The sequence below is a fragment of the Pleuronectes platessa genome, chromosome 7 (assembly GCF_947347685.1).
Source record: "Pleuronectes platessa chromosome 7, fPlePla1.1, whole genome shotgun sequence".
In the NCBI taxonomy this organism is placed as follows: domain Eukaryota; kingdom Metazoa; phylum Chordata; class Actinopteri; order Pleuronectiformes; family Pleuronectidae; genus Pleuronectes; species Pleuronectes platessa.
In genome coordinates, this window is record NC_070632.1 from 8450406 (window position 1) to 8478108 (window position 27703).

The following is a 27703-nucleotide window of genomic DNA, read 5'->3' on the forward strand; positions in this document are numbered from 1 at the left end:
AGAGGAGGTGAACCAGAGAAACGGGTAGATTGACAGAAAGACTGTGAAGAAGAAGAGAGAAGAAAACCACTTTGACCTTGGACTGTAGGACTGTGCAGCTCCACACAGACACACACCAGCACCAGCAGCAGCAGAAACACACACAGGGATAAAGTCAAATATGCTGTTTCCGAACGCCTGTTTATATGTTTGGATAGATGAGTGTTTCATTAATAACACGGCTGTCGTGCAGCCAGCTGGTTGACTGTGCGCTTTGTCTGCTCCAATATAAGCCAAGCGTGTGTGTATGTGCATGTGTGTGTGTGTGTGTGTGTGTCTTCTTAAATCTGCACACAATCAAAGCAGGAAAACAAATTTCCGCCAAATAAACACATCTATACAAAGCTAAACTCCCATCGCCTCACTCAGCCCAGTTCAACAGGGGGAGGAGGACAAAACACACACACACACCAACACACCACACACGCACGCACGCACGCACGCACACACCACACGCACAAACAGTGAGTTCTCTGGCTGTTTCCCTTCCAACACGGTCACAAAACCGCACACTTGCAAATCCACGCACTGCAGCATTTCTCAGGGTCAATGGATCCATTATCATTTAAATCTTGCAGGGGCAGCCTAATCTAATTTAAAAAGAAAAAGTCACTTTAAAACACACAAACACACACACACAACAACAAATAAACATTTCTATGCTGGAACTCATTAAAATTGTCACTGCTCACACAAACGCACCAAACAGTTCCTTTGTGGCGGTGGACAGCTGATGTTCCCCAGGCCTCAGCTCTCTCAGGGCCGACTCACACAGTCAACCTCCCCCCCCCCCCCCCCCGTCCCCCGTCCAAATCTCCACAGCCACCCCTCTGAAGTGACAAGTCCACCCACCTCCCCCACCCGTCTCCTGCTTTAATGGGACTTCAAGAACAGGGAGGCACACGGCACTCGCACAAACATAGCACGCGTTTCCTCGAAATCACAAAGCCCCACACACACGAGCGGATTGTCCAGAGAGGGCTGAGCTGACCTCACATCCCTCTCTCTCTCTCTCACACTCACTCACTCACAAAAACCTCCACCCTGGTCATGTTGCCAGTCACCAACCACCTGCCCCTGCGCACCACCGCATGCATAGCAACATCATCACCCCCCCTCCTTCCTATCACTCGGTGTCCTCTCATCCCATCATCCCTCTGTCAGCTCACTGGCATCCTCTCTTGAGAATTTTTAATACGATTCTCTCAGGTCTTTCTTTTGCTTTGCTTTTTCAGTTGACACCATGCATCACCTGCTTTCCGACTGCAAAAGTGTGTGTTTGCTCTTGTGTGCATTTATGTATGTATGTATGTTATGTGTGTACGTGCGTGCATGTGTTTGTGGTTTCATATTTCAAGCAGTGGTTTTGCAAAAATGGGGCCAAAACCTCCCAGGGGTCCCGGAGTGGGTTCGAGGGCTTTCCTCACAAAATGAGGAATTTAATGTACTAGAAATAACGTCACTCTAAGTATAATAACACAAATCTGCGATAAATCTGTTTTTACAAGCCAACAGATGCTGAACGAGAACAACGCTTCAGTGAATTATCAACAGGAATCCCGCCTGCAAGTGAAGCTGGGCCTTCCTGGAGTTTGTTTCGGGTTTCTAATACAGGAAAAACTTTTTACACCAATCCAATTGACTTTTTGGTGAGGAAAAGACCCGGCTGTCGCTGACAAATGGTGCCACTGAAATGCCAGGTTTAAATTACTCCCGTGGTTCAGAGATTGAAAGGGGGGGGCAAGTCCATGCTCAGTTCAAATCAGAACAAACTAATGTGCTGCTCATTGTCATCATCATCTACACCGCCGACGGGCTTGTTGTCAGTCTGGCAGTCGCACAAATGTGCTCATTGTTGGTATGAATAAACAGAGCTTATGAAAGTTGTGGTGGCTCTGACGGATAACCAATGACACAAAGATCTAGAGTAAACAAATAAAGGCTAATTTATCCTCAAGGTTAAATACGTATGCAGAATAACGGACAGAGCTTTCTATCAGTACTTTTGCGAAAACGGTGCAAGGGCATTCGGAAATCATAGGGGGCAGTGTAGCAAATAATTCGAGAGATATGACCATGGGGCGCAAGGAAGACCACTCACAGACCACTGCCATTTACAACCTGGCCAAATTTGCCAGTTTCCTCAAAGGTCCATTATCACAGCTTATTTTTAACTATTGCCTCCGCACTGCCCTCTAGTGGATGCATTGCTTGCCATCGTAAAGGAGGTTGAAACGCACGTCTCTCATTTCGGCCCAAATAATCGTTAAAAAGTTTTCTCCTTCAGTATTTGTTGATACTTTTTCCCTGCCCTCATCTGTCCTACGTTTGACCTTGAGATTTCAATCAAACCCAAACTCTCTCTTGCTCTCGGGCTCCGATGCCAACAGCTTTTCCTTCCAGCCTTTTTGGCCTTTCTGAACTGCCAACACCCCTCGATTCTGCCAATTCTGCACACACACCCTGAGCACACACACACACACATCTGACTGACTGACACTTCCACTCAGCCCTTACTAGAGGAAAATCCTAGAGCAGCGTTTAAACGCTCGGTCAAGCCCTGTCTGAATGTGGTGCTACGGGCTTGACAGGACTCAACTTCACTGGGACTCAGTTTGGCAGCGCACACACACACACACTCCTCCACACACTCACACACACACTCAGACAAACACCTACCAAACCACCAACCCCAGCATCAACACTCCCCCAACCTTCTGGCCGTCCCTTATCTAGGCTATGGAAACAAATCTGCAACAGGAGGATTCACCTCCATGAAACTGAAATCTAATGATGGAAAAACATCATCAGTGCATTCAAAGGATGCTGCAGCATTAAGTAGCCGTGAGACAGAATTACAATGATGCATTTTAAATGTTTCATCATTTGCAGGAAGACTCGATATACAGAATTTAAGAATCATTTTAAGCTCAGCTGATGCTCAGGTTATATCACTAATCTACTGTGGTGGGTTAACAGTGGTTGGAGCCATGACCTGAGAGGATACGCTGCAGCTCTGTGTTCTATTCAACCTCTCTCCACCCTTACCTCTGCCTTCCTAAGCACCTCACTGATCCTCAGAGCCTGAGGCCATACTGGGCCTGGCTGTCTGTCTGTGTGTGTATGTGCCTGCATGTGTGTTTGTGTGTGTGTGTCTACGTGTGTGCATATTTTCTTTGCATTATGGATGTGTGTTCATACGCATGTATTCCATATGTATGTATGTCAATTCCTTGGTGGAGTTGTAGAGCTGTGCCTGTGTGTTTGTTTGTGTGTGTGTGTGACGTGTTAGTTGAGTTTGAGTTGCACCCGGGGAGCACACAGGAAGAAGTGCCTGGGGCACACACACTAAACCCAGCCTAAGGTCTGATACTCCCTTGTGGACATGCATGAGGACATCTGCAGACACCATGGACACGTAATTGTTCTCATTATAATACTTTCCACTGTGTGCATTCACAGTTGGTTCCCCCAACAGCATAACACAAATGAGATTATACAAAGACATCCACACAGAGACTTACGCACAAACTCTAATGGCTAAATTTGCGTTACTTCAACCCCAGCAGACCCTCGTGTACTTAAAGATGTGGAAGGTGAAACACTAGTGGAGCCGAAGTCAGTTTGCATGAGTCCCTATGAGGAGCAGCATCCATCCTTAAGAAACTGTTAACACACAAAAGGTCAGATAGAACAGATTTAACTGTCAGATGCTTTGAATAATTTGTTTCAATCTTTTTTAACCTTTAGTTTTCTCTCTTACCTTCTCTCATTCATTTTCCAATTCAGACACACAAGTATATACTGTTGTTATATATAGTAACAGACATCATCAAGATGTTCTTGTTGGGAAGAGGTGGGATAAACAATCATTTGTGAGTCATGAAGAACAATTAAAATTTTTCCTAAGCAAAACAAAGAATTAACCAGCCTCCACTTGTTTGTAGTAAAGTTCTCATGTTAAAGGAATAGTCAGACATTCAGGGAACTATACTTCCTTGATGTTATTGCTCAGGGTCAGATGAGGAGAAAAATATCACTGGGAAAATATGACGTAGCTGCCAGAAGCTGGTTAGATTAGTTTAGCACAGATAATAGAAACAGGTGGAAACAAGCGAAAACAGGTGGAAACAGGTGGAAACAGGTGGAAACAGGTGGAAACAGGTGGGAACAGCGAGCCTGGCTTCTGGCCTCCTTAGCTGCATATTTAGCTTACATGCATAACAGTGGTATCATTTATCAAATCAAATTATTGGCTAGGCAGCGAATGAGCGGATTTCCACTTGTAAATGTTCCTTTCTTTCATATTTCTTTTTGAATCAAACGTAAAAATCCACTTACAAATGTTTTTTGTTTTTTTTGTTCTACCTTCCTCAGAGTGTCACACATGATGTTAATATGAAAAAAAGATCTGCGGGTTCTTGCTGTCGCCATGTCTGACCTTTTACTATGTTATCTCACATGCACATTGATGGTTGTGGTCACATGAGGGAGCAGCGTTGGCCTTTACCTCACTTCAGTCCCTTTGTTTAACCCGTTCACAAAGTGCAATGGTTCTGTTACACTGTAACACGCCCAGAAAGACACACACAGACACACACAGACACACACGCACACGGGTCTGTGACATTAATGAGTTATCACAGCTGACAGAAAGCAAGGGGGGAAAGATGGAGCGAGGAGGAAGACGAGGGAGGAAGGCTGAGGCGGCGGTGCCTCTTTAGAAAGGCAAATGTGCCCCAGCCCCCATTTGTCTCACTGCTGACAGGCAGCCATGGGGGGGCTGAATGCGAGGGGGGGGGCTCTGTCGTGTCAGGGATTCACCAGTATCATGGGAGGTGGAAGAGAAAAAATAGAAACAGGGAAGCAGCAAGAGGTTGAGAGGGGAGTTAACATCTAGAGCGTGTGTGTCTTCATGTGCGTGAACGTGCCCCGGCAGTACGTGAGCTGGAGAGTGATGACAGTCAAATGAAGGGATGCCACACTCTGCAAGTGTGCACGTACAGTGTGTGTGTGTGTGTTGCATGTGTCCATAGAGGTGTGTCACCCGTATTGCAGGTTGTCCACTCTCACCTCACTGCCTGAGGTTCCGTGCCGCCACCCCCCCCCTCCCCCTCTGCTCTCTCCACAGTGAGTGAAGAGAGTCCGGATCATCCCCAGCTACAGCTTGAATATGTATGCGTTTGCAGATATGTACGTATAAATAAGAGATGAAATAAAAAGCTAAATCTAATAGCAGACCGAGAGTCAGACAGAGGGCAAGAAACAGCGGCTGCTGAATCCTCGTTTCCCGGGAGAAACGTCACGCTGAGACGAGCCAGAGAATGTGAGCCGGCCGAGGAGCAACCTTTGTTTCTTTAACGGTCACATAGTGAAACATCAGTCACCTCTTTGTTCTGTGAAACACTACTGATGGCAAATTTCTCCATATGGACTATTTGTTTACAGGATTCTTGACACCTAAACCATATTAGGTATCAGGAGAGCAGCCCCCATTCTGAACCCGTCTGTCTGTGAATGTGCTGTTTGCTTTGCCTGTTCGCAGCTTTCTTTCTTTCTCAAGCTCTTAAATTGACTTGCAGTAATTGAGCTGCGGGAAACGGAGCCCGGGTGTGGGAATCCACAATCTCACCAAACTTTACACTGCATTTCCTTTGGCCCTCAAAATGTCCAGTGTGAAGCCGATAAGATGGAAGATTTCCGAGATATGCTTTCCACACACAGATTTCGTGGATAGATATAGATGCAAAACATTGGGCAACAGACTGGAATAATAATATCATATGTATAAAGAAGTTGTTCATGCCAACACTCATCATAAAGTCTTCGCTCTCGAATTAGCTTTTAATAGTTCGCTAGCACAGAGTTAAAAAAAATGAAATGCCTCTAACTTTCTGGGTCACATTCAAACACAACTTCCTGGTTTCTTTTGACATTAATTCCTTCTAAGCCTTCTTTATCCCCCCCCCCCAAATATCTCGTTTTTTTTTCACTGAATTTCCACTCACACCTCTTGACGCTTCTCTGCAGATTAAAACGCTGCACTTACAAGTAACCCCCCCCCCCAGAGTGAAATCCTAGCCATAGTACATTTTAAAAGGGGCATAATAAGTTTGTATTATGATCCAAATAGAGCAAAAACATAGTCTATATCCCCGTGATGGAGCACAATTACAAGCAAGTGACTACTTTGTGTGTGAAAATGACAGATTTAGGCAATAGCACTGATCCTGACGTGAATCTGAGCTCATAGACACTGGAGCTCCTTTGTGTTTGTGCGAATATACAAATGAGTGTGGTGTCATGCAGGCCCAGAGGAGCTGGGTAGACCACCCGGCTGTCAATCTGCCCGCGTTTGTAATGTGTAATGGAAACCAGTGAATCATTTTGGGTAATTAGTTTCCTGTGTCATCTGCAGTCTCATCCTTGAGGGACCCAGGGACGTGGGGACGAGTTCCCGAGCCCCCCTTGCCACAACGCTATGGCCGCTAATAAAGAAACAAACACGGGAGAGCGAGGTGAGAGACCGAGAGATGATGAATCTCAGTGAGACCGGACACAGACCTGACTGAATGAATCATTGTTTCAAATATAGACAGGCTAAAGTGGGCAGAGAAAAAGATACAGATGATTCATGGCAAATGACCACGGAGGCCGAGGTTGACAAATGATTTCCTCTGATGTCTCCCACCGCGGCCATCTGCGATGACGAGTCGGCGCAGAGCTCAGTCATTAGTGAGTTGTTAAAGAGAGAATGTGTCTTTTAAAGTGTTTTAAAGAGCTTTGATATTGTTCTGTTTCCAAAATGTCACGGACAGAAAATTATAGATTTTTTAAACCATTTAAAAAGAAAAGAAAAGAAATATCCTCTTCCTCCATCTTGACATTTGATTTGTTGCATTGGTTTTTTGAAATTAGTTTTTTATATTGCATTTTGACCCCTTGATAAAAAGCCTTCTAAAAAGGCAATAGTTAGAGTTTATTTCGTATGCAAAACATTATTTAGATAAAATGCAAATGTCCTACATTAAACCTGGCATCATATTATTCTTATATCATATTAATAATAAGTAAAAAGTTAATTTGACCAATAGAACAATCCCCTATGTGTATCCGTGTACGTCTGTCTCAGAGCAGCTCAGCGACCGACCACAGTTAATGGGTTTCTTGCCCTACAACCGCCCCATAGTGTACCACACAGACTCTCTCAATGTCAGCTTGTCAGGGTGGACTCTGAGGGCCTGACTCCATCTGACTCTGAGGCACACTCGGGTCCTGCCACCCCCATCACACACACACACGAACCCCTTTGGTCTCTCCCCACTCGCCATCTGACATAGACTGCCATGGCGACATCACTCAGCCCTGTTGGCACTGTGACCTCCCGTCACCTCGTCGGGTCACCTTGCCCCCCCCCCCCCCCACCCCTACCCTCCTGCTGGGAGAGGGCTTTTTTTGAGTGTGCATTTGAGCATGCTTATCTGGCAATTCTCCAAACCTCCCGGCACTGAGCCACTGCCCACCCACTACCTGACACTCGGTCTGATGGACTACTTTCTCCATCTCTCTTTCTCTGCTCATCCTCTTTTCCCCTTGCACATGACTCAGAACTAAACAGCAGAGTCGCTACATTCCAGTAACAGATAATGTGAACTCCAATGCGTGTGTTAAAGGTTCAGTGTCTAGGATTTAGTTGCATCTAGCTGCATGTATAAGATGCTGGTCTTCTGGTGACATAAACCTCTCTAGATGACCAACGATTCTTAGTTTCTTCTGATTTCGACTTTGATAAAAACATAAATATGAACATTATTGAATAATCATGCAGATTCTCACACAGTGGACCTTTAAGTGTGTGCGTTGAAACTGGAATGATTCTCAGTGGCGTTGCGTAACAAGGGCAGCCATCTGCTTCGCTCTGGCCCTTGGTTATAGCAGCGAGGCCTAATCCACTACATTGTTTGTGTTTGTGTGCATGCGCAGGGGTGCGTGTGTGGGGAGTGCGTGTGCACGTGTGTGTCTGTGTGTGTGTGTGTGTGTGTGTGTTCTTAATCTGCCTGCGTTTTCATAGCACTCGAGTGGGCAAGTTGGTAATCTCACAGGGCCGGGCCACAGTGAGATTTAATCCTTGCAGCTAGCCTCCATCTCTTTTACTCTCATGGGTCATCCATCCATCCACCCATCTATTCATGCTGGCATTTTCCTCAATCGTGTTTTACTCTTTTCAAGACCTTTTTTACTTTTTTCCTAAAATCATAAAAATCTAAAGAAATAACCCATATTTTCCTCCTCATGTTTTCACAGAATAATCGTCACTTTCATCCCACCTGATCCCTGTTATGACACTCTTGAGTCCAATGGTGCGGAAACAACTGCTCCATTAACAGGATAATGATTAACTGCTGTTTGATGATTGATTGATTTAATACTTCAACTCATTTACCAAGATCATTTTTGTGCCATTTCCACAAACTCATGTTGAAATTTGCTGCTTTTCTAAATAACATCTTCTGGATTATGGATTGTTGGCCCTGTAAAAACAAGCTATTTGAAGACGTCCCCCCTCCGGCTCTGGAATACTGTGGGTGGCCATTTTTCACAGTTTCCTGTCATACAAATGATTTATCGCTAATTTGAAACAACTGACTTAATAACTGATACTAAAAATAATCATTAGTTGCAGCCACAGACTTTGATCTTCTCTGAATTTCTATGAAATCGGCACCGATCCCTCACGGCTCTTTGATGACATAATATTTCCAGTAAGTAGACGCAATCCCCTCGTGTCTAATGTGACCTGGAGTTTGGAAAGGCCCGGGGGAAATGCTGCAGTGGATGAGGTGCACCATCAAAGTCAGGAGCCTCACCTCTCTCTCTTCTGGAGCTCTACTTATCTCTGCCTCTCTCTCCCTTTCTCTCTGATCACAGCTGTTGAGATGGGGGGGGTGAAATGCCATTACTGGAATGAGGTGAGAAGTGCATGATGGGAAAAATCAAGGAAAAATGTATAAAGAGACGAAAGAAGGACATTGAAAGTGTTGTAGTGGGGGGGGGGGGGGGGAAACCATTGTTAGCAATGTCCTGCAATTACACAATACAGATGTTTGGCATGTTAGTTACCATGGTGAGTATATGTGCGACTGTGATGGTGTCCCTCAATGACGACAAACAGGTGTCGACGCAAACAGGTGCAGCAACACGGACACAAAGGGTTTAAAAGTAACTGGCACTCCCACTCTCCCACCAGCATGTGCTCCTGCAGAAAGAAACTCAAAAACAGCTTTGCCGTGCGTTTCGGGTGCACAGTGTTGTGTATGAATATTAAGTGTTGTTGTTCATGTGTGTACCGGTGTGCGCTTGCATGTGTGGGGGGGGGGGTGAGGTTATAGGAGGGTGGCTGGGTAAACGCAGAGGGGGGTCTGACTTCAGGATCACTGTCTTGATTGGAACCACTCGCTGTGAGATGCTGACTTGCTGTCTGAACTCACACGCTCAGCGCATGGGGGTGTGCACGCATCAGTGTGTGTGTGTGTGTGTGTGTGTGTGTGTCTGTGTGTGTGTAAGTGACAATATCCAGCATCAGTAAAGTGGCTTTATGATGGATCATTTCTCACCAGCACAAATGTATTTTCCTTATTGACTAACCCATGAGCCGAGCTGCAGGCAGCTTAGTGCATTATGGTGACAGACCAGCCACATACTGCAAACTAACAAACACACACATATATACATGGCGACAGCCTCATACACATGCACAGCCCACCAACAAAGCAATTTGCGTGGGAAACACCATTTGTGATATTTCTGACATGTAGAGGGTTGAGATAAGAGCGCTGGTGCATACACAACAACACACTAACACAAATATACACAAACATATATACAGACTTCTCCCACCGCACATTAAAACCTACACACGAAAAGACTCGGGGGTCACTGATAAAAGTCTAATAATGCCTGGGAGAGAAAATAAATCATTAGAGGAAGCCGGGGGAGTGTATGCAGGCAGGTGGTGATTGTGCTTACTGAGCACATCACATTATTTGTGTCCAGGCCTTTTCATTTCGGTGTTAGGTAAGGCTGCAGAACAGGAATTTCAAACGGATTGTGGGAGATAACAATAACAATGATGGGGGAAGAAACGCTTTTATAGCCGCATTGATTGCATGCAGAGACACGAGAGAGGGGAGTTACAATAATCTGTCGAAACAGCATTTTGAGGCATAAACCACAAGAAAAAGGTAGAAATTCAAAGACACAAGGAACAACAAGGACACAAGGAGTGAAGATATAGGCTATTTAAAAAGGAGACGGGGTTGGGCTCGGCAGGATGAAGATACTCAGGTGAGGAGGGAGCAATGAAAGGAAGGGGTCATTCTTGTACTCCATTTCATTAACTTCACCACGATAAGTGAGGATACAGTCGAGAGCGAGAGCAAGAGAGAGACATGCTCACCGGGGATCCCATTAGACTGAAAAGGGGGAAATACAGTGTGATGGAGGAAGAGCAAAATAGGAGGGGGAGGCTGAAAGGCACGGAGAGAGAGAGGGAGAGAGAGAGAGAGAGAGAGAGAGAGAGAGAGAGAGAGGAAAGAAGAAATGGAAAATAAGAGATGTACAGGCAGAAGGAAGAAGGAAGGAGAGCAGTGAGGGGAGTGAGGAAGAAGCTGATGGGGAGAGGAAAAAAAAAAGCCTTGAAAGAGATTGGTTTGGTGAAAAACGATTAAAAGACCTCAGCTCTTAGTTAGCGCTCTCTCTCTCTCTCTCTCTCTCTCTCTAGCTCTCTCTCTCCCTCTCTCTCCTGCACTGGGCTGAGGATTGGATTTTACTGCAGGACCAGTGAATTCGGGGGGGAACCCCTATAGAGCAAGGCACCCAGTGATTTTAATAAGATTTGCAATTTTTTGATTGGAAAAATGTGAGGACTCCAACATTTACATGTCAGAATAAAATAATATCTCGTACTCTGATGTGGTTTGACTTAATTAACTTGCTTTCACGGTCTGAACCGAGATAAACACAGGCAACTATTTGTGTTATTATAATTGGAATAATCACTCGCACACTGGAAGAACTTCAACAAGCTGCGTCTGTCACATAATGCAAACGCAACATTTCACCCTTTCCTACTGTCGGGTGTTGTCAAATACAGCTAGAGACTATCTTTACTAAAAATATGATATAATGAATTCGCTATGAAAGCATGGTTAATGCAGACATTATGGTGAATAGGCATTAGAGGCACATTTAAACGTACTGCACAGATAAATTAGGGGATCCATTACTAGGTGTGTTTTCGTATAGCAACACGTTTGACTGTTTTAATAACTCACAGTGCAAGTTCATAATTAAAAGGGGCACAATGCAGCTGCATAATATAATACACTGAACAGATCCACTGAAAGGTTACAAAGGAACTTGGTTATTTAGAGACAACATCATGATTTAATAGCATAAGAAAAAAAATAATGAGGGAATTCCTGCAGTCACAATGTTAAGATCCTCAGAGGAGGCCATTAACCTGGAGACAGAGAATAGATGAAGAAGAGCTGCTTACTATAGGATCCATATCACATGGAGCAGGTTTCTAACCGTCTGCCCTATCAGTGATAAGGTTACTGATTTCCTGAGGGGTACAACATGTTGAGGAGGAGGAGAATATGATGAAGGTTGAGCCCAACCAACCCCGATCAGTGTCATTATCTCCACAGGCATCTCCACCGTGACCCCCTCGACCTCTGGCCTCCGAGATTAATCACTCACACGGCCCGACACCGATACCCCTGTGCACACGTGCACCCTCACAGGGATTCTGGAAAATAAGTGGTATGTACATATTCATGTGTAATGTTCTCCTACTGCAACGTTGGAGTCATAAGTGAGCAGCCTGTGTTTGGCTCATTGGAGGGTGATTATTAAACAGCATCACAGCCAAAGCAGCTCCATCCAGTTTATCACATCCCCAACTCTGAATAATCTGCCACTAATGAACGCACACATAGTAAGAATCTGCATGCATGAACACACATGTGCATGAGAGCTTGCGCTGTAGATTAAATGTGAATTTTTCAGAGGGCTGCAAAGTAGCCGAGGGTGCATTTCAACGTCTGTGTTTGAGCAAATGGCTGCGTGTCTACACACACACACACTGACAGAATTATAATATCCCTTCTTTTCAAATGTTCAAATACCTTTTAGACACATTGAAATTACATTAAAAACACACGCCGCCTACGAGCAGTTTCTGAAATGAGCCTCATTCCTTTACTTCAGCCATTAAACCAGGAAAGAGCCCAAAGGGAGCCCAGTAATCGCTGTACGCAGGACGGCTTGTACACGACCGGAAAGACGGAAGACCCTTCTCCCCCTCTCCACCAATCACACTTAGCCTCTCCGTGAGGTAGTTAGAGATCGGCGCATGTAAAGGCGGGGGGGTGAGAAGCCTCCGCCTCCGCCTGAACCGGAACAGGCCTGACGTGAGTCCTGGGACTTGCTTAATGAATCCCTCCGTAGTCTGAACACACATCGCGGGGCCCCAGGAGAGGGCCTCATCCCTCACCTCCGTGCCCTCGTACATGGGACTCCTCATACGTGACATAGAAACCGCTTCGGTGTAATTCACAGGGAACTGGAGCACTTCATTAAAAAAGGAACTTCAGAAGGGGGACGAGGGCGGGAGGGAGGGTCTTTCGCTAAAGTCAAACAAGACAGGGGGGGGTATTAACAGCCTCTTCTGAGCAAGTGGGAGAATTAAGGGCTTGAGGAATCAGGTGACGTGCTCCAAAGTTCAACGCTTCTTTTTGTTGCACTCGTTTGATTTAGAGTTCACTGCGAGTGTTTGCGAGGGAGGAGGAGTTTAGTGCAGTTGTGTCCAACACGCGGCTCTGCCTGTTTATAGTGCGTTTAGAGGAGAGAGAATGTGTCTTTTAATTAAAGGGTCCGGGTGATTTAGTGCCGCACTCGGGGAGAGAGACTGCGAAAAAGAACGAGTGAGAGCGGGGATGAAATAAGGCGACGAGGCCCAGAGTGAGGCGCACACATGCAGCAAACAAGCACATCTCTCTGGGGCCTAATGAGCCTGATCCAGCCCCGGACCCTTCATCAGCCGGGACGGTAAATTCTGGAATAACAAATCATTACGCCGACTCAAATTATGTCTGTCTCCAGGTGCGTGTAAATGTAGTCCTGTGGCTGTCTGTCTTTTGTCTGGCTGTCAGCGCTACGAGACCTCGAAAAGTGCTGATACCCACCCCGAGGAACGCCAGGGTATAAAAACCGTGCGCACACACAAAGAGGAGTCCTCCAGGTAATGGTTTGAATATTTAATAAAGGCTCATTAAGAAGTGAATATAAGAGGTTGAGGGATAATGACACCGGCGAAGACAAGAGTAATAAATTCAGATCCCATGCAAGCCTAATCAGCCCGAGTCGTTCAGACACAATCACAAGCTCAGGGGCGTTGGAGACACGAGAGAAAAACACCACATTTTCCCCCATTTCCAGCTCAGAGGACGGTGCATCGCTTGGATTTGACTGAACTTTTAAAGGTTTTTATTCTACTTTTTAATCACACAAAACGAACAATGGAGTACAGGGTTGGGTATCGTATTTTTTCCGCAAAAAACTGTGCTAAATCAATTCTTCAGATGCTTACACGGTGCCAGAACTGAAACTTTTTTACTGAAAACAAATGCACAAATAAATGCATTGGAAAAATCTGACCTGACTCCAATAATTGGACTCTAAATAACAGTGTCAGTGCTTAGTACAGCAAAGTACTCTCACTCCCATGTCTCCCCGGCACCGTGGCCAGCCACACCCCCTCACTGCCGGCTGCTCAGTGTGGGGTCACGCAAGAATCAAACCAGTAACATTCCTTTACTTTAAATGAATCGTGCGTCCTTCATTAAGTTTGATTGTGTCGATCCCTTTAAACAGAAGCAAATATCTGCTGTGTGTCACAGTGTCGGATCCTTTTGATTGTTTAGCGTTAGACATTTTGTTGTATAGCTACTTTAGGTTGTGTGCTGTCGGAGCCATGTAAGAGAGTGTGTTGCCACCAGAGTTCAGTGCAGTGTTAACGAGGCACGTGCAGTGATGTTAAGGTTGCCGGATTCCAACCGGTAAATAACTACAACATCATATTTACACAAAGAACCACGAGTCTCCGCCTGTACTAGAGGGGCTTTGTCATGTGCAGCTTTTGGACAACAAATTATTTCATTTAAAGCATTTTATACAAAACTTCTCTTCGTGGAATTCCTTGTCACCGCTTGATGATGACAAATGCCCGACATCCTCAAATCTTGGCACGCGCAGTGTTGTGATACTTCAAACACTAATTTTAAATGTGAGGAGCAAATCGAGAATTACACACAGACACACACACACTTGTCTTATTTCAATGTCCAATTACCATTGCCATCTTCCCTTGCAGTTTGTAACTCGAGGTGCGATGATACATTCTGCTCTGATCGGTCTTCACAAGCAATTACCAGCTCTGGCCCATTAAAGTCAACACAGGATATGCCTCTTCCATTAGACATACTATGATGGGCTGCTTTCCCATTGAATTAGCCCATTTATACACATTACACACACACAAATGGCTGTGTGTGTGTGTGTGTGTGTGTGTAATGTGCAATTTTAGTTTTTTATGCTGCAAGTATTTGGTCATTTTTTCCCGTAACAGTTGGAAAAATGAGAAATATGGTGAATTAGACGAGTAAAGGGGGGAAGGGGGAAACTAATATTAAAATTCATGAGCTATACGTGCTCATTATATCTGCTGCATTGTAAGTAAATAAATACTTAATCATGTATCTATACAAATGTGTGTAAATGAGAGTGTGTGCGTGCATACTGTGTGTGGCATGTCCGACTGGCAGGTATATATTGCAAGAGTGATTATATGTAAAGATTTAATTGAATTCCGGCTGCTGTAGTGTCGGCCCGCAACACTCGGGCTTATCCAACCCTGAATTGCTGCCAGTGAGATCTAATCATCCTGCATGAAATGAGCCCCACCTGAGCAGAATGGCAGTGCAGGGTTCTGGAGGCTGCAGGGGGGGGAATACCTCCATCAGGCGCCAGGCGGGGAAACGACGGAACAGGAGGAGGAAGGGTCAAGAAAGAGGGCGGAGGCAAGACACCCAGGAAAAGAGGGATAATGGAGACAGGAATAGAAAAGAGGGAGCAGGTTGCGGTGAGTCTAATAAGTCAACCATAATAAACTCTTTCTGCGATTAGGTGTGTGTTAAGAAATGCAGTCAAGCAGCTGTGTGAGGTTCTTTGTTACATAAATGATGCCCTGCTCACATCTTATTAACATCTGTCCTCCCTCGAGAGATTGGATCACATGTGAACAGCTCTACTTACACCGCCGTTCCCACCTGGTGTTAAAATGTGACCTGTGACCCTTTGTGATCGGATCTGATTTCCCCGATATGATAATATACACGTACGTAATTTGCAATGAGCCAATTATGTTGTTTATAGCCAGTTTGCAGACTTCTCTTTGTGGTGGTAAATAAATAAGAATATGAGAAACAATGAAAAGTGTAAAATCCGATCTAGCAAGCGGTCCCTGAACGTGGCCCAGGACACATTTGAGTTCCCACAGTGAAAAGAATGTGGGACCATGCATCCTAGAAAACCTCTGATTGTGGTCAGAGTGATGCATCTTGGGTGCGTCCACACCTGTACTTAAAGCCGTCCACTGTTGTCCACCCAGGATGGATGCAAGTACCAGTTCTGAACTGGGTCAAAGTGAAGTGCGGCACAACCTCAATAATCAGCCAATCAACTGTGTCGTATCTGTTTGCTTGAGCGATGTCGTCTTAATGTGCCAGAGTGAGGCCTCACTGTAACATCTTCTTCGCGAACTTAAAGCAAACAGCGTGGTCCTAACTTGATGTAAACCCAGAGGAAGCTGCGACATGTCCGCCTTAGCAAACAGGTAGAGGGACCATTACAGAAAGAGAAACGCCAGCCTCATAATGATCCTAATAACACACTCACTTGAGTCACGCGGTGCCACACGCAGCCCTGAAAGCCACAGAGGCGCATGTGTGCAGAGACGCAGACAAATGGACGTGGCCACTGCCGGCTCCCATTCATGCTCTCATTACACAAACCATTATAAATCAAAACAAGGACGAGGACGGCAAACACAGCTGATCAACCAAAATAACAAGGCACTGAAGCACAGCCGCACTCCGGTTCCCTCAACACGTGAGCTGGCACCTGAAGCTGTGTCCCTGTGGTGCTCTGGCTACTGACTCCTCACATCAAAGCACCGAGGCCACTGCAAGTCATCAACCACGTGAATACAGCTCTCTACATGCAGGGCGCATGAAATACTTTGCAAAAAGTGGTAAACTCTTGTGAGGTCAAACAGAGGACAAGATCGAAGAGCAGGGGAACAAGCTTCCAAAATGTCCTAAAGGCACTGGGAAGTGTGTGTGTGCGTTTGTGTTTGTGTGTCCTCAGGCTTTCGCACTGAGAGCGATCTGTCCTGCTGGGGCTGCGTCTCCTCCTGTGGTGACGTCAGAGCTCTGCTGCAGTCGGGGCGAGAGCTGGGATTCCTGTAGAACCCAGAAGTCGCCCACTCCTGTGCCGCACACAGCACACATTCCTGTTTGCTGTGTGTGGCTGTGTGTGTGTTTGCCTGATTTGAATGACAACAGAGGCACTGACCCTGAGAGATGCTGGGACTCCGCTTCTCACTCAGAAGCTGTCTCCTTTTGTGAGCCCGGCCTCCCTCCTCTCCGTCTCTCTCATGTTCGTCTGTGGTCCAAAGAGTTACAGCTCTCAGACGCTGGAGCATGCAGTGCACACTAAAACACTTGCACTCAAACAAACACACACACACACAACAGCGCAAAACTACAAAAAGCAGCCGCAACATCAGCAACATCCGCCTCAGGAATAAGCAGCTTTTAGTTATGAATCCAAATGCAAAAAATGACATTCCGGGATAAAGAGATGAAGCCGGCCTCTACTTAATTGCTCTTTCCCTTAATCGCTCCATCAACTGTTCCATTAGACACAGGAAAGTGTAAAACAAAAAAAGGGAAGCCATAAGGATCAAACATAGAGAGTAGAATTAATGGTCGTCTACCTGCACTGGTCCCCTGCAGTTTTAATCAATGTCTTTCCAGATTCTACTACAGGTGGTGAGGACTTAATTCAATAAAAGTTATTGAGCATATTTTCTCAGATTACAAATTAAAAACAAAATCCCTCACAGCATTTCTCCCAAATTGTGTTTGTGAAAGTGGTCAAATGTAATATTTGAGAATCTCTGCACATAAAAGTAATTTGACTGATAACTCGTTTGTTAAAACTTCATTAAAGCTTCTGACCTTAGAGCTGAAGGATTTTTAGACCATTGAAGGGAGAAGCAGAATATTTATGTATCGCTCAAAAACAAACAATGAGTTTCACATTGTAAGTTTTATTAAACTTCTCGCCAATTTCCTAATTGGTTCACATGAGGACGTACAGACAGCAAAAAGCAGTAAAATGGAAGTTTATTGGTGATGTAGAATACATTATGAATATAGCACCCGATCTTCTGATGTTTAAAGTTATTCAGAGAGCATCGCCTGACACTTTTTTACGAAAGGTTACGCCATGATACAAAGCTGAATGCTGATTGGTTCACCATCAGCCTATAATGGCAGAACTCAAAAGTGAGAGGGTGATGGACATATGAAAAGTTTTAGGCCGAAGAACTTTGACAAAATAAAACAGCTCTTCGAGGTTCCAGATTCGGAGGAAAGGCAAAAACACAAAGACTCAAACTGGACTCGCCGCATCAGGTTAGACATCTGCCTGCATGTGATCTGATTTCCCCCTCGACCATAGTCACGACGGTGGATTTGAACTGGCAGCCGACTCAAAGCACCAAACCACTCTCTGATGCAGTGGCAACACAGGAAAAAAGAAAAGAAGAAACAGTTTGTCTTGGCCGGACCACTGATGCAGAAACACCAGTGATCCAGGTGGTGGTGGGAGGGGGGGGAGGGGGGTCATCTTAAACTGGCAACAGCGTTATCAGAGCAGCAAACCGAACCTTCTCCGTGAACAACACACTCCTTGATGCTAATTCTCCTCAGTCCGGCCGAGTGTCGGAAGTCAGCGCCACAGAGACGAGCGGCCAGCGCAGGTTGCTGGTCTGGGACCAGTCGTGCTCGTCTAACCTCATCTCAGCGAGGCCGGTCTGCTTCGCTTCACATGCCAGGCCACATCCCAGGTGTTTCAGGCATCACAACATCGTGCTTCGTGGCCTAAAGAGCTGACAACAGAGCGGCAGGGGAAATTCTGAATGCATCCCACTTACCCCACCGCCGCCCCCTGGTGACGGGCTGCATGCGGTAAATGAGCGCACGTTTTCATTCCTGTACTTTTCCTTGGGAAACAGTCAGAGGGGGGAGATGCCAGCGAGTCTGGGATCGTGTCATTTAATATTAATTCAGTCCCAGTATTCACACTGGAAACACGACTTCAAATGGGTTTAACTTCTCAAGCTAACTGATATTTCCTCAATAGCAACACATCACAAGTTTGGATTAATATGTAAATATAAGCAAGTTCTTTACTTTGATACAAAACCACACAAGTTTGAGCTTTCATATTTTATATAAATTAATTATATTTATACTTGACTTACTTAGTTAAAACTAATTCAGTGAACTTTTTTCTGATTATATTCAGAGGAACTATTTATGAATATTCAATTTCAGTTAAGGTCAGCAAATCCATATATATATATATATATATCTCTTACAAGCTGAAACAAGAATACTCCTATGAGTCAAGCAGGCATATTTTATATGACAGTTTAGCAAACACAACAGGGTATGTACCAAATTAATAAGATGTAATACTTGTTGGGGGCATGTAGAGGATTTTGTAATGAGAAAAACTGAAAAACAACATTATGTAAAGCAGAGCTATGACAGACGTGTGAATTGTAGAAGTTTGCCGCAGCAGTCAGAGAACTGTACCGGGCTCAAGGTCACTGGCCCACCCACCTATTTGTTAATGGATAAGGTTCAGCAGGACACACAGCAATGGCGGGATGAGTGCATTGCTTCACCCCCTGATCTGAGGACAGCCTGCCAAGGCAAGCTGAGCTGACAGCAACTAAAGCCGAGGCTCCCCACATGTGCTAATCTCCCAGATTTAAATGGGAACACAGCACAAGAGCACAGAGCAGGGCGAGCCTGTCTGATCCACGTATGTCTGAGCACGCGCACAAGCATGCACACATGCGGCATACATGTGAAAACACACACGTCAGTCACATACTCATTTCGACAGTCACATCTAGAGACAATGCATACGTAGAGAAATAAGTCGGATAGGGAGAAACTTGGAGGGCACGCATGGAGAGGCAACAGAGGATTCTGCTACCTGTTGTGATGCTAACTTCAGATTGCAGCCACTTAAAGGCTTGAGAGAGAGCAAGAGCGGCAGGGAGAGTGAGTGAGCGAGCAAGAGAGAGTAAGTAAGATGACCATGAGAGAGTATCCCCCCTTTCTTTCTTCATAAGAGCAGACTGGGAACCAGCAAGAAGCAAGGAAACCATGACAACCAGACAACCAACCTTGGCAACCAAACGGGCGTTCTCACAGTCAGAGCCAGACTCTCAGCAAGAGTTAATCTGAGCTGGGTGAGAGAGGAGAGAGAGAAATATGCTCCCTCTTTCACAGACGTGTGCGAAGACGTTAGATACACTGTACGTCCTAAACCGGCTGGGTTGAGAAAGAGACTTTAGCGACTGAGCAGCAGCATCAGAAGTGCACAGGGTCTCAGGCTGGTGGTTACAGAGATGTCTACAGGCACAAAACACCACACATATTTATTTTTTTATTGAACAAAACAGTGTGAGGTCAGATATAAATGTAACAATTTGATGCACCGGTGAAAACAGAAATGGTGTGTTTCGGAGTTTCTCTCTCCGCGAGGGAAACCAGCGGCGTGAAATTCTAAATGGCACGAGGCGATAACACATTACGTGAAACCCAGCAGCCGAGCGGGGCCGGCGACCTCAGAGGAACACAGGAAGACACGGACAGAGTGTGTGTGCGTGGGTGGGGGGGGGAGACTGTTTTTAGGTGCATGGATGTGTGTGTACCGTGTCTTTGGTATAACTGGGGGAAAATGGACCATAAAACCGTGTTGCTCTAACCTGATTCTCCACGCTGTACAACATGGCAGAGAGACGGTGACAGTGGATGCGCCGAGTTCGGATAAAAACCCAAATAAGACGTAATGGGGCCTGTCCCAGACAACACGCACATAAACAGACACACTCACTCGTGATTGCCCACGGAGACTGTCCCAGCAGCCGTTTGCGTATTCACCGACCTTCCATCTAAGGGTTGAACCCTCTCCTCCTATCGAGGTCAGCAATAGAGAGATAAAAACCAGGGAGGAGGAGGAGGTGTATAATGAAGAGGGTGATCAATACTTTGCCTTAATTAATAACCTCCGTCCGCAGTCCGAACATTCACGGCCACTTCATGCCGTCTTGGTTCAAGGGTGGTTTTTTTTCTTCCCTTCTTCCTCCGCTCCTCCTTGTTCTCCTTGACTTCATCCGTCTCTCTCCTCCCCCTCTCCAGTTCTCCACCTCACTCCTCATCGTTAATCTCTGAAAATCATTGGCTACATACATTCCTCCCAATCGATGCAATTCCACAGAGGTCTTGTCTGATTTACCACATGGCTGAGTCCCTGTATGAATCTCGACTCCGCCAGGGGAAGGGGGACGGAAGGGGGACAGAAGGGGGACGGAAGGGGGACGGAGGAAGGTGGGAGACGGAGCAGGGTCGATGAGAGCAGAAGTTCAGTAAATGACAGAGACCATCATCATTATATAACCTCAGCCAAAGCCCCAGGCAGGTGGAAAGACTGCAGGCCAAGTCTCGGTTCAGTTTGCTCAAGAGATGGTTTCAGGCCAAGAAATTACCACTGATGCAACAGAGGCTACATCCACACTATAAGGTCTGCATTTGAAAATGCCTCAACTCTGCTACACACTACTCCGGAGAGACGCTAAAATTTGAAAAGTTTTGAAACAGTGCTGAGCCTGATTTAGTTTGAAAACCCGGGTGTAGCATTTGAGTCTGGACGGGCAGAAACGGATATGTATAGATATGATGATGTAGAAACTCACAAATGTTTGCCGATTGGGTCTTTTAAGATTAAGATGCATTTATTCGTCCCAAACACATGCACAGTCATGCAAAGGCACACTCATGCAGGTAGGGAAATTTAATCTCTGCTTTTGACCCATCTTGTGCAGTACACACAGAGCAGTGAGCAGCCGCGTACAGGCGCTCGGGGAGCAGATGTTGGGGGAGTAAGGTGCCTTGCTCAGGGGCACTAGACAGGGTAGGGAGACTCTTGGATTTTTGGACAGATCAATCCAGGTTCGTCTTTTGTTGTCTCTCCGTGGAGTCGAACCAGAGACGAACCAGAGTCCTTCTCTGCCCATAGTCCAAGTTTCTGCCACTAGACCACCGCCTCTCCTTTTCGGTCACAACATAGCCTTCCCTGATTCGTCAAGCTAGTATCACATGACCCCCTTCCCGAAAAGAAGACAACCTGCATTAGCCTCAGCTACCAATGTAGAACGCAAAATGGATAATCAATTAGGAGCGCTGCAGAGTCTGTTGTCTCTGTTGTTTGCTTAAAGCTGTTGTGTAGTTAAATTCTGCATTTTACAACTGCTTCATGTGTAGGAGACACATTAATTAATCATCATAAAGTTAATAATCGAGCAATCTACGACAATTGTGTAACGAACAGCTACATGTTTCCTGTGTACACCAGCACGTCCATGTGTGCGTGAGGATTCACTTGATATGCATTTTCAAGTGCGATCATAAAGTCGGGGAATAAAAATGATGCATAGCCAAAACATTCATGTGGACATTGATTTTTTTCATTCTCAAATAAAAGTATGGATGTAGCCTGAGCCTAGACACACATTTGAGATGGTATATATCCACACAAGCACACACATAGACATTATTTATCAGCTGACAGACAGACACAATTGCACACCAGCCTCCCACCATTCAGGATACATGTCAGGGCTGAGGGAGAGGGGCTTGGGCGTTTGCCACAGTCCAACAGCTGAGACCATGCAGGCCTTGGCTTCCCGCTCTCCAGCTCTCATCCAGCCTGCTAACACGGGCGGCTACACAGCTGGGAGCAACACTGCACAGCCATTGGGTCTGGGCTCCTCTGACCTGAATGTCAGAATGGGCCCATTTAACCCGGGGGGGTCAATCACTGGAGCCCGTAACACCAATTTTAGGTCAAGGCTGGCAACATGCGAGATGGACACCTGTGTTTGAGCGCGACAGTAGTTTGAGGATTATTTGAATAGCACACAGACTGCGGGTCACCCAGAGTTGGAGCACCTGGGCCATTCACAAGCCACACGCACACAATCATTTAGTTTCTGTGGATTTGCCAAGTGGTTTCTCATTGACAGCATCGACTGAGCATTCCCTCTTCACTTGTCATCATCAGGAATATCATGTGCTGTGAAACAGTATGGATCTCCGCCACCAGACAGGAAATCTTTGGCAGTGCCCATTGATCCTAAAACAACCGTCCCCAGCTCACCGGCTATCAATCAACATCAAATTAACGGTTTTACGTTAACGTGCAATTTATAAGGCACGCGGAACGGTGAAGTTAATTTGCGCATGTGTAAATGAAAAGAGAGACAAAACGAGAGATTTTCTTTAAAGCCCTAAAACACGGAAACAAACAGAACCTCATGTTGCATCAGAGGAACACACGCTGAGAGGTACAATCTGGCCGGCCCTTCGCTGACATGGAAACACAGAGAGTAGCAGGATTCTGGCTGAAATGCCTTGTAAGCCTGGGGAGCACGAGAACAAGAAGTCTCCAGCAGATAGACAGGAACAGGGAGAACTAAATAGAGAGAGAGCGAGCAAAGACGTGAAATCACAGGCAGCTTTTTGTCAGATGAACAGTCAATATGAAGGCCCCTGAGCGCAGATGATTTCACTCTAAACATCAATCAAAGAATCAAGGAGCCAACATATCAACCTCCAACTGTTCGCCTGTCAATATCCAAGTCTCAAACGAAAACAGGGACTTACACTGGATTAACAGCCAATCTCTTCCAGACAATAGACCTCTATTCTCGCTAATAAACAGCCTACAGGAACAAAGCAAAGGCGAAGCACGGCAGTGTTTTCCGAAGCATTAGTGGAACAGAGTAGCGATTCAGTCTTAAGTCGGTGCACTGGTGAAAACACAAATCCACAATCTTCAGCTTTGTCAAACAAAGCTTCGAGATTCTGGAACTCAACGAGTCTGATACTCGGAACCCTGCTGCTGATAAAGAAAAATGTGAACTCACTTACTGGAGCATCGGGACATTGATTAAAGGCAAATACAGAACATTAACCCCAACAAGGCAGCGCAACTCAGTGTCTGACAGGAAAAGATGCTGATTGACAATTTTCAAAATGATCAGTGCAAGAGGTATGACCAAAATACTAAAACTCAGGTATAGACACAAGGGACCTCCCTGAAGCACCTCATGAGCACAGTGCCCCGGCCAGGTTCTGCCATGCACCTAAGCACAATAACTGTCTCTGCCTTCGTAAATGGCCGCCATGCTTCTGTGGCTTCAGCCGCAATCAGTAGCCAGCCAAGCCAACACTCTGTATCTATAGACCCCATCAAGCCCCAATGCACAGCTGACAAAGACGGGATTGCTCGCATAGTCCGAGGAAACCGGCGAGAAAGCAATAAAGCTGAAGGAAGGCAAGTGGAGAGAAATATGGGAGTAGAAGTCTGACAGGCAAGTCCCGAATATACTGTACATAGAATAAACCATACACTTGTATTCTGAGTAAGAGTGATACATTTAACTAGGGTAGCACTCAGTGCATTTCACCGCCAAGCCCCAAGAGTTCTCTTATGAAACCACATTTAAAAAAAACTAGCTCAGTATTGAACATATCAGACCCATTAACCACAAATTATTCTCTGAGAAATAATTTTTGACAAACACCCTCATCACCTCATTTTAAAGAAAGGGGGATCATATTTCCTGGACCTGCCCCTTGATCCAGATCCTCACCAACATATAATGGGTTCTTCCATGGTGGTCCCCAACGTCCTCATTTTTGCTACTTGCTATTTTCAGACAAACTAAGGCCCATGACAACATAACCTTCTTCTTGGGGGAGGTGATAATGTGCTACATCCTTCTGTTTAAACTATGCACGTGTGGTGGTTGTAGGAAAACTGTGGCCTGTCCCATGCAGCCTCTGCAACTCTACTTGAACCGTAGCTTGGAGGTGCTAAGTTGCTAAGCTGGTGTGGGCCAGCCCATTCTACCTTTGGGCCACGTGAGTGAGAGCCGAGGGGACTTTGGTTGTGTAGGGGATTAAATCAGGAAGCCAAACCAGAACCACTGTGGTGGCCGTGTGTGTGTGTGTGTGTGTGTGTGTGTGTGTGTGTGTGTGTGTGTGTGTGTGTGTGTGTGTGTGTGTGTGTGTGTGTGTGTGTGTGTGTGTGTGTGTGTATGTATGTGTGTGTGTGTGTGTGTGAGTGTGTGTGTGTGTCAGGACACGGCCTAATCACTTAATGAACATGGAACAGCACCACTCTACTGAACAGGACAGCCAGATCAACCGGAGGCCTTCCGCTTTCTCCCATCTAATAATACCAGCCAACCACAGCCTGGGAAAGGACACGAGGGACTTAGCCCACTGGACGAGCCCGGCTGCCACTCACGACTGGGACGGGAGTTGCCAAACCAACCCCTTCCTGGGACTGAGATCTGACAGATTAACGCATGGTTAATGGCTAAATGGGATATTATGCACTGTCATTAATCTGAATAGGTTTGGCATGAGTCAGCTACACAGACGCCAGTAACCAGAGGATTTCTTTTCTACTCAACACGCATACACTCATAATTCAGGGCACCGCCGTCTCTGCACATTTAAAACATGAAAACCAGGCCGAAATGAATGTGCTATTTAATTATGATCTTCAGTCCACCTGTAACTCGGTTAAAATTCTCCTGATTAAATTACCTGGCATGTGAGGGCCCAGGATACAAGTTATGAGCCATGTGGACCCGTAGCTTCTGTCCATGTGTTGCTACCCTGACATCTCAGGGCAGCAAGAAAAATGCCTCAACACTCTGATAAAAACATCCTGAGCCACGGATGATCTCAGCGAACCACGTCATTAAACGTCTGTACCCAGCAGACCATACCGCCAGCTCTACACCACCATAAACAACCATTAGACACTCCTGAGAGCCATCTGAAAGTCTGCCTGTGAGGAAGAGATCCTCCCGTAAACACAGACGATTAAATGTGAGCTGTAGGAGAAAGGGAGTCCGGCTAAATAAAATACTACATTTTCTGTTAACCTGCTCCAAAAACCAAAGGGAACAAAGCTTTCAGCATGAATTCTTAATGTTAGATTCAGCCTACAGTCATCACACTGCAGACATGGGACACTGCACTCAATGCCCATGGATGGAACATGCACTGGAATTCAATTGCTGGTGGGAAACACACGCTTTAACATCTGTAGAGCATGAGCAAAGAGAACAAGGCTCTAGTTAATGACCAGTTGGGGACAGGCCGGGTTGAATGAAGTGACCAGGGAGGCTATTTCCAGAAAGCATGTGAACAAACATTTACACGAACACACGGCTGCTCTGCATGACCAGCTGGAGCAGGTATGTGGGGAAGTTACACCTTTGGTAGCCGGTTTATTCGACAGCAGATGGGAGGAAAATCTCAACAGACGAGGAGAGGAAAAGAGGAGAGGAAAAGAGGAGAGGAAAAGTCTCTTTCTCCCACTCTGTAAAGGGCGGTGAGCTTTCCACAGCATCTCTCCTGCCATCCCTGCCTACACACTGGGCTGTGCCTGCCTCTCTCACATGGCTCCACTGGCTGCATGCACTTGACCACAGAGGATTCTCACTGGACAACGCTGACAGCAGTGCACGGGCTGCTCCTGCACACACGAGCGAATAGAATGGAAACACCACCACCGCCTTATGTATCACGAATGGCTCATGTGCAACTTTAACAAACTGCAGTGTCACCGCTGCTTGTGCTTGAGATGAAGCATGTGCTCCTTGTTCAACGAAGCCCGGCAATTGCATCCCCTCGGGTGCATGAATATAGAGCAGCGAGGCTCCTGCTCCTGGGGTAATCTGTCAAGGTGGGACCCTCTCCTCTATATTGGAGGAAACCCACGTATTGCAGTCGCAGCCTGAAGGAGAGAAAACGCCTGCCTCCCTGCTCCCTTTCCCCGCCTGCCTGCCTGCGGACTAAGAATAGATCAATGTATCAGGCAAATCGGGATTAACGGCGTTGTGCTCCAATCACAGGACGCACAGATTTACGCACAAGCACACGCACAGAAGCAGGCAGGCAGGTTCGCCATAGGGAAAAAAAAGTTAATTTTTATAGGACATCACAACTGTCATCGTTTGTGTTGCCGGACGTTCTCCACGCTGCTCTGCTCCCTGCAAACACACACAGACGCGCACGCACGCACACACAAAGACACACAATCCAACGCCGACGCACAGCCAACATCACCTAAATCCCTTCACTCCTCAATGCAAAAACCCTATCCGTGGACAGGTGCAGGTGCCATGGCAGTGAGTTCTCTGTCACCTGCACACACCCAACTGGCTCCCAGCAACAGACAAATCACGCAATTGAAAATGTAAAAATAAAAAAAAAGGTGCATGCGGGGGGAGGGGGGGGGGGGGATCTGTCCCAACTCACCTGTCTGTCCCTTCCCCAGTGTCTTCTCCAAACGGTAAGGTCCCACGTGATTGGCGTGCTGGGCACCGCTGTTGTCTTTGCCGGACGATGACATGTCGAATCTGTGCGTAAAAGACACTTTAGCGCAGACAATTAAACACTCCTCCGCCGAGCCGCTGCCGTCTTCTCTCTCTTTCTGTCTCTGTCTCTCTCTTTCTTGTCTTTCTTTGGTTGTTACTCCACAGCCTTCTTCTCTTTCTCCTCTCTCTGTCTCTGTCTCTCTCTCTCTTTCTTTTCGTCCCTGCCTCACTCGCAGCTTGAGGAGGTGAGCTCCTCTCTGGTCTCTCGCCTCCTTCGCTCCTACCGCTGCAGACGAGCCGCAAGTGCCTGGAATATCATCGTCGGTGGAAGCTGCGCCGCCGCTGTGCGTCTGTGGGAGGTGCTGCCGAGCCGTCAGGGGAGGTGGAGGTGGAGGGGGGGCCGGGGGGAGGTGATGGACAGAGGAGAACAGCCAATCAGAGGGCCCGGACAGCCTCTCGTGCAGCCTCGTTGCAGGTGGGGAGTTTAACAGTTTACAATCTTTGTTATCTTTATTATTCCCAAGAGAGAGTTTAGCTCGTAGCAGCAGGAGTCAACGCAAATGTGCAGATTGCAGAGAATAAATAAGACTAAATGATGGATTCAGGACAAATATACATAAATATACAGCGTGTCACTGCAATTGAAGGAGACATATTATGCTCATGTTCGGGTTTGTCACTTGTATTTGGGTCATTACTCTAAAGATTTGACATGACACTAGTGACAATAACTCAATTAATTTGTCATCGCTGCTCCCTTCAACTCCG

General features: G+C 46.2%; 1 protein-coding gene across 1 annotated transcript in view; it reads right to left on the reverse strand.

Moving 5' to 3' along the window:
• LOC128444491 (serine/threonine-protein kinase BRSK2) overlaps positions 1–27250 on the reverse strand; it is a 164468-nt gene extending 137218 nt beyond the window's left edge. Inside the window, exon 1 of the mRNA XM_053426998.1 lies at positions 26877–27250. Within this exon, the coding sequence (XP_053282973.1) occupies positions 26877–26970 (94 nt within the window). The 5' untranslated portion in view covers positions 26971–27250. The remainder of the gene's footprint in view (positions 1–26876) is intronic.
• Positions 27251–27703: the final 453 nt, after the last annotated feature.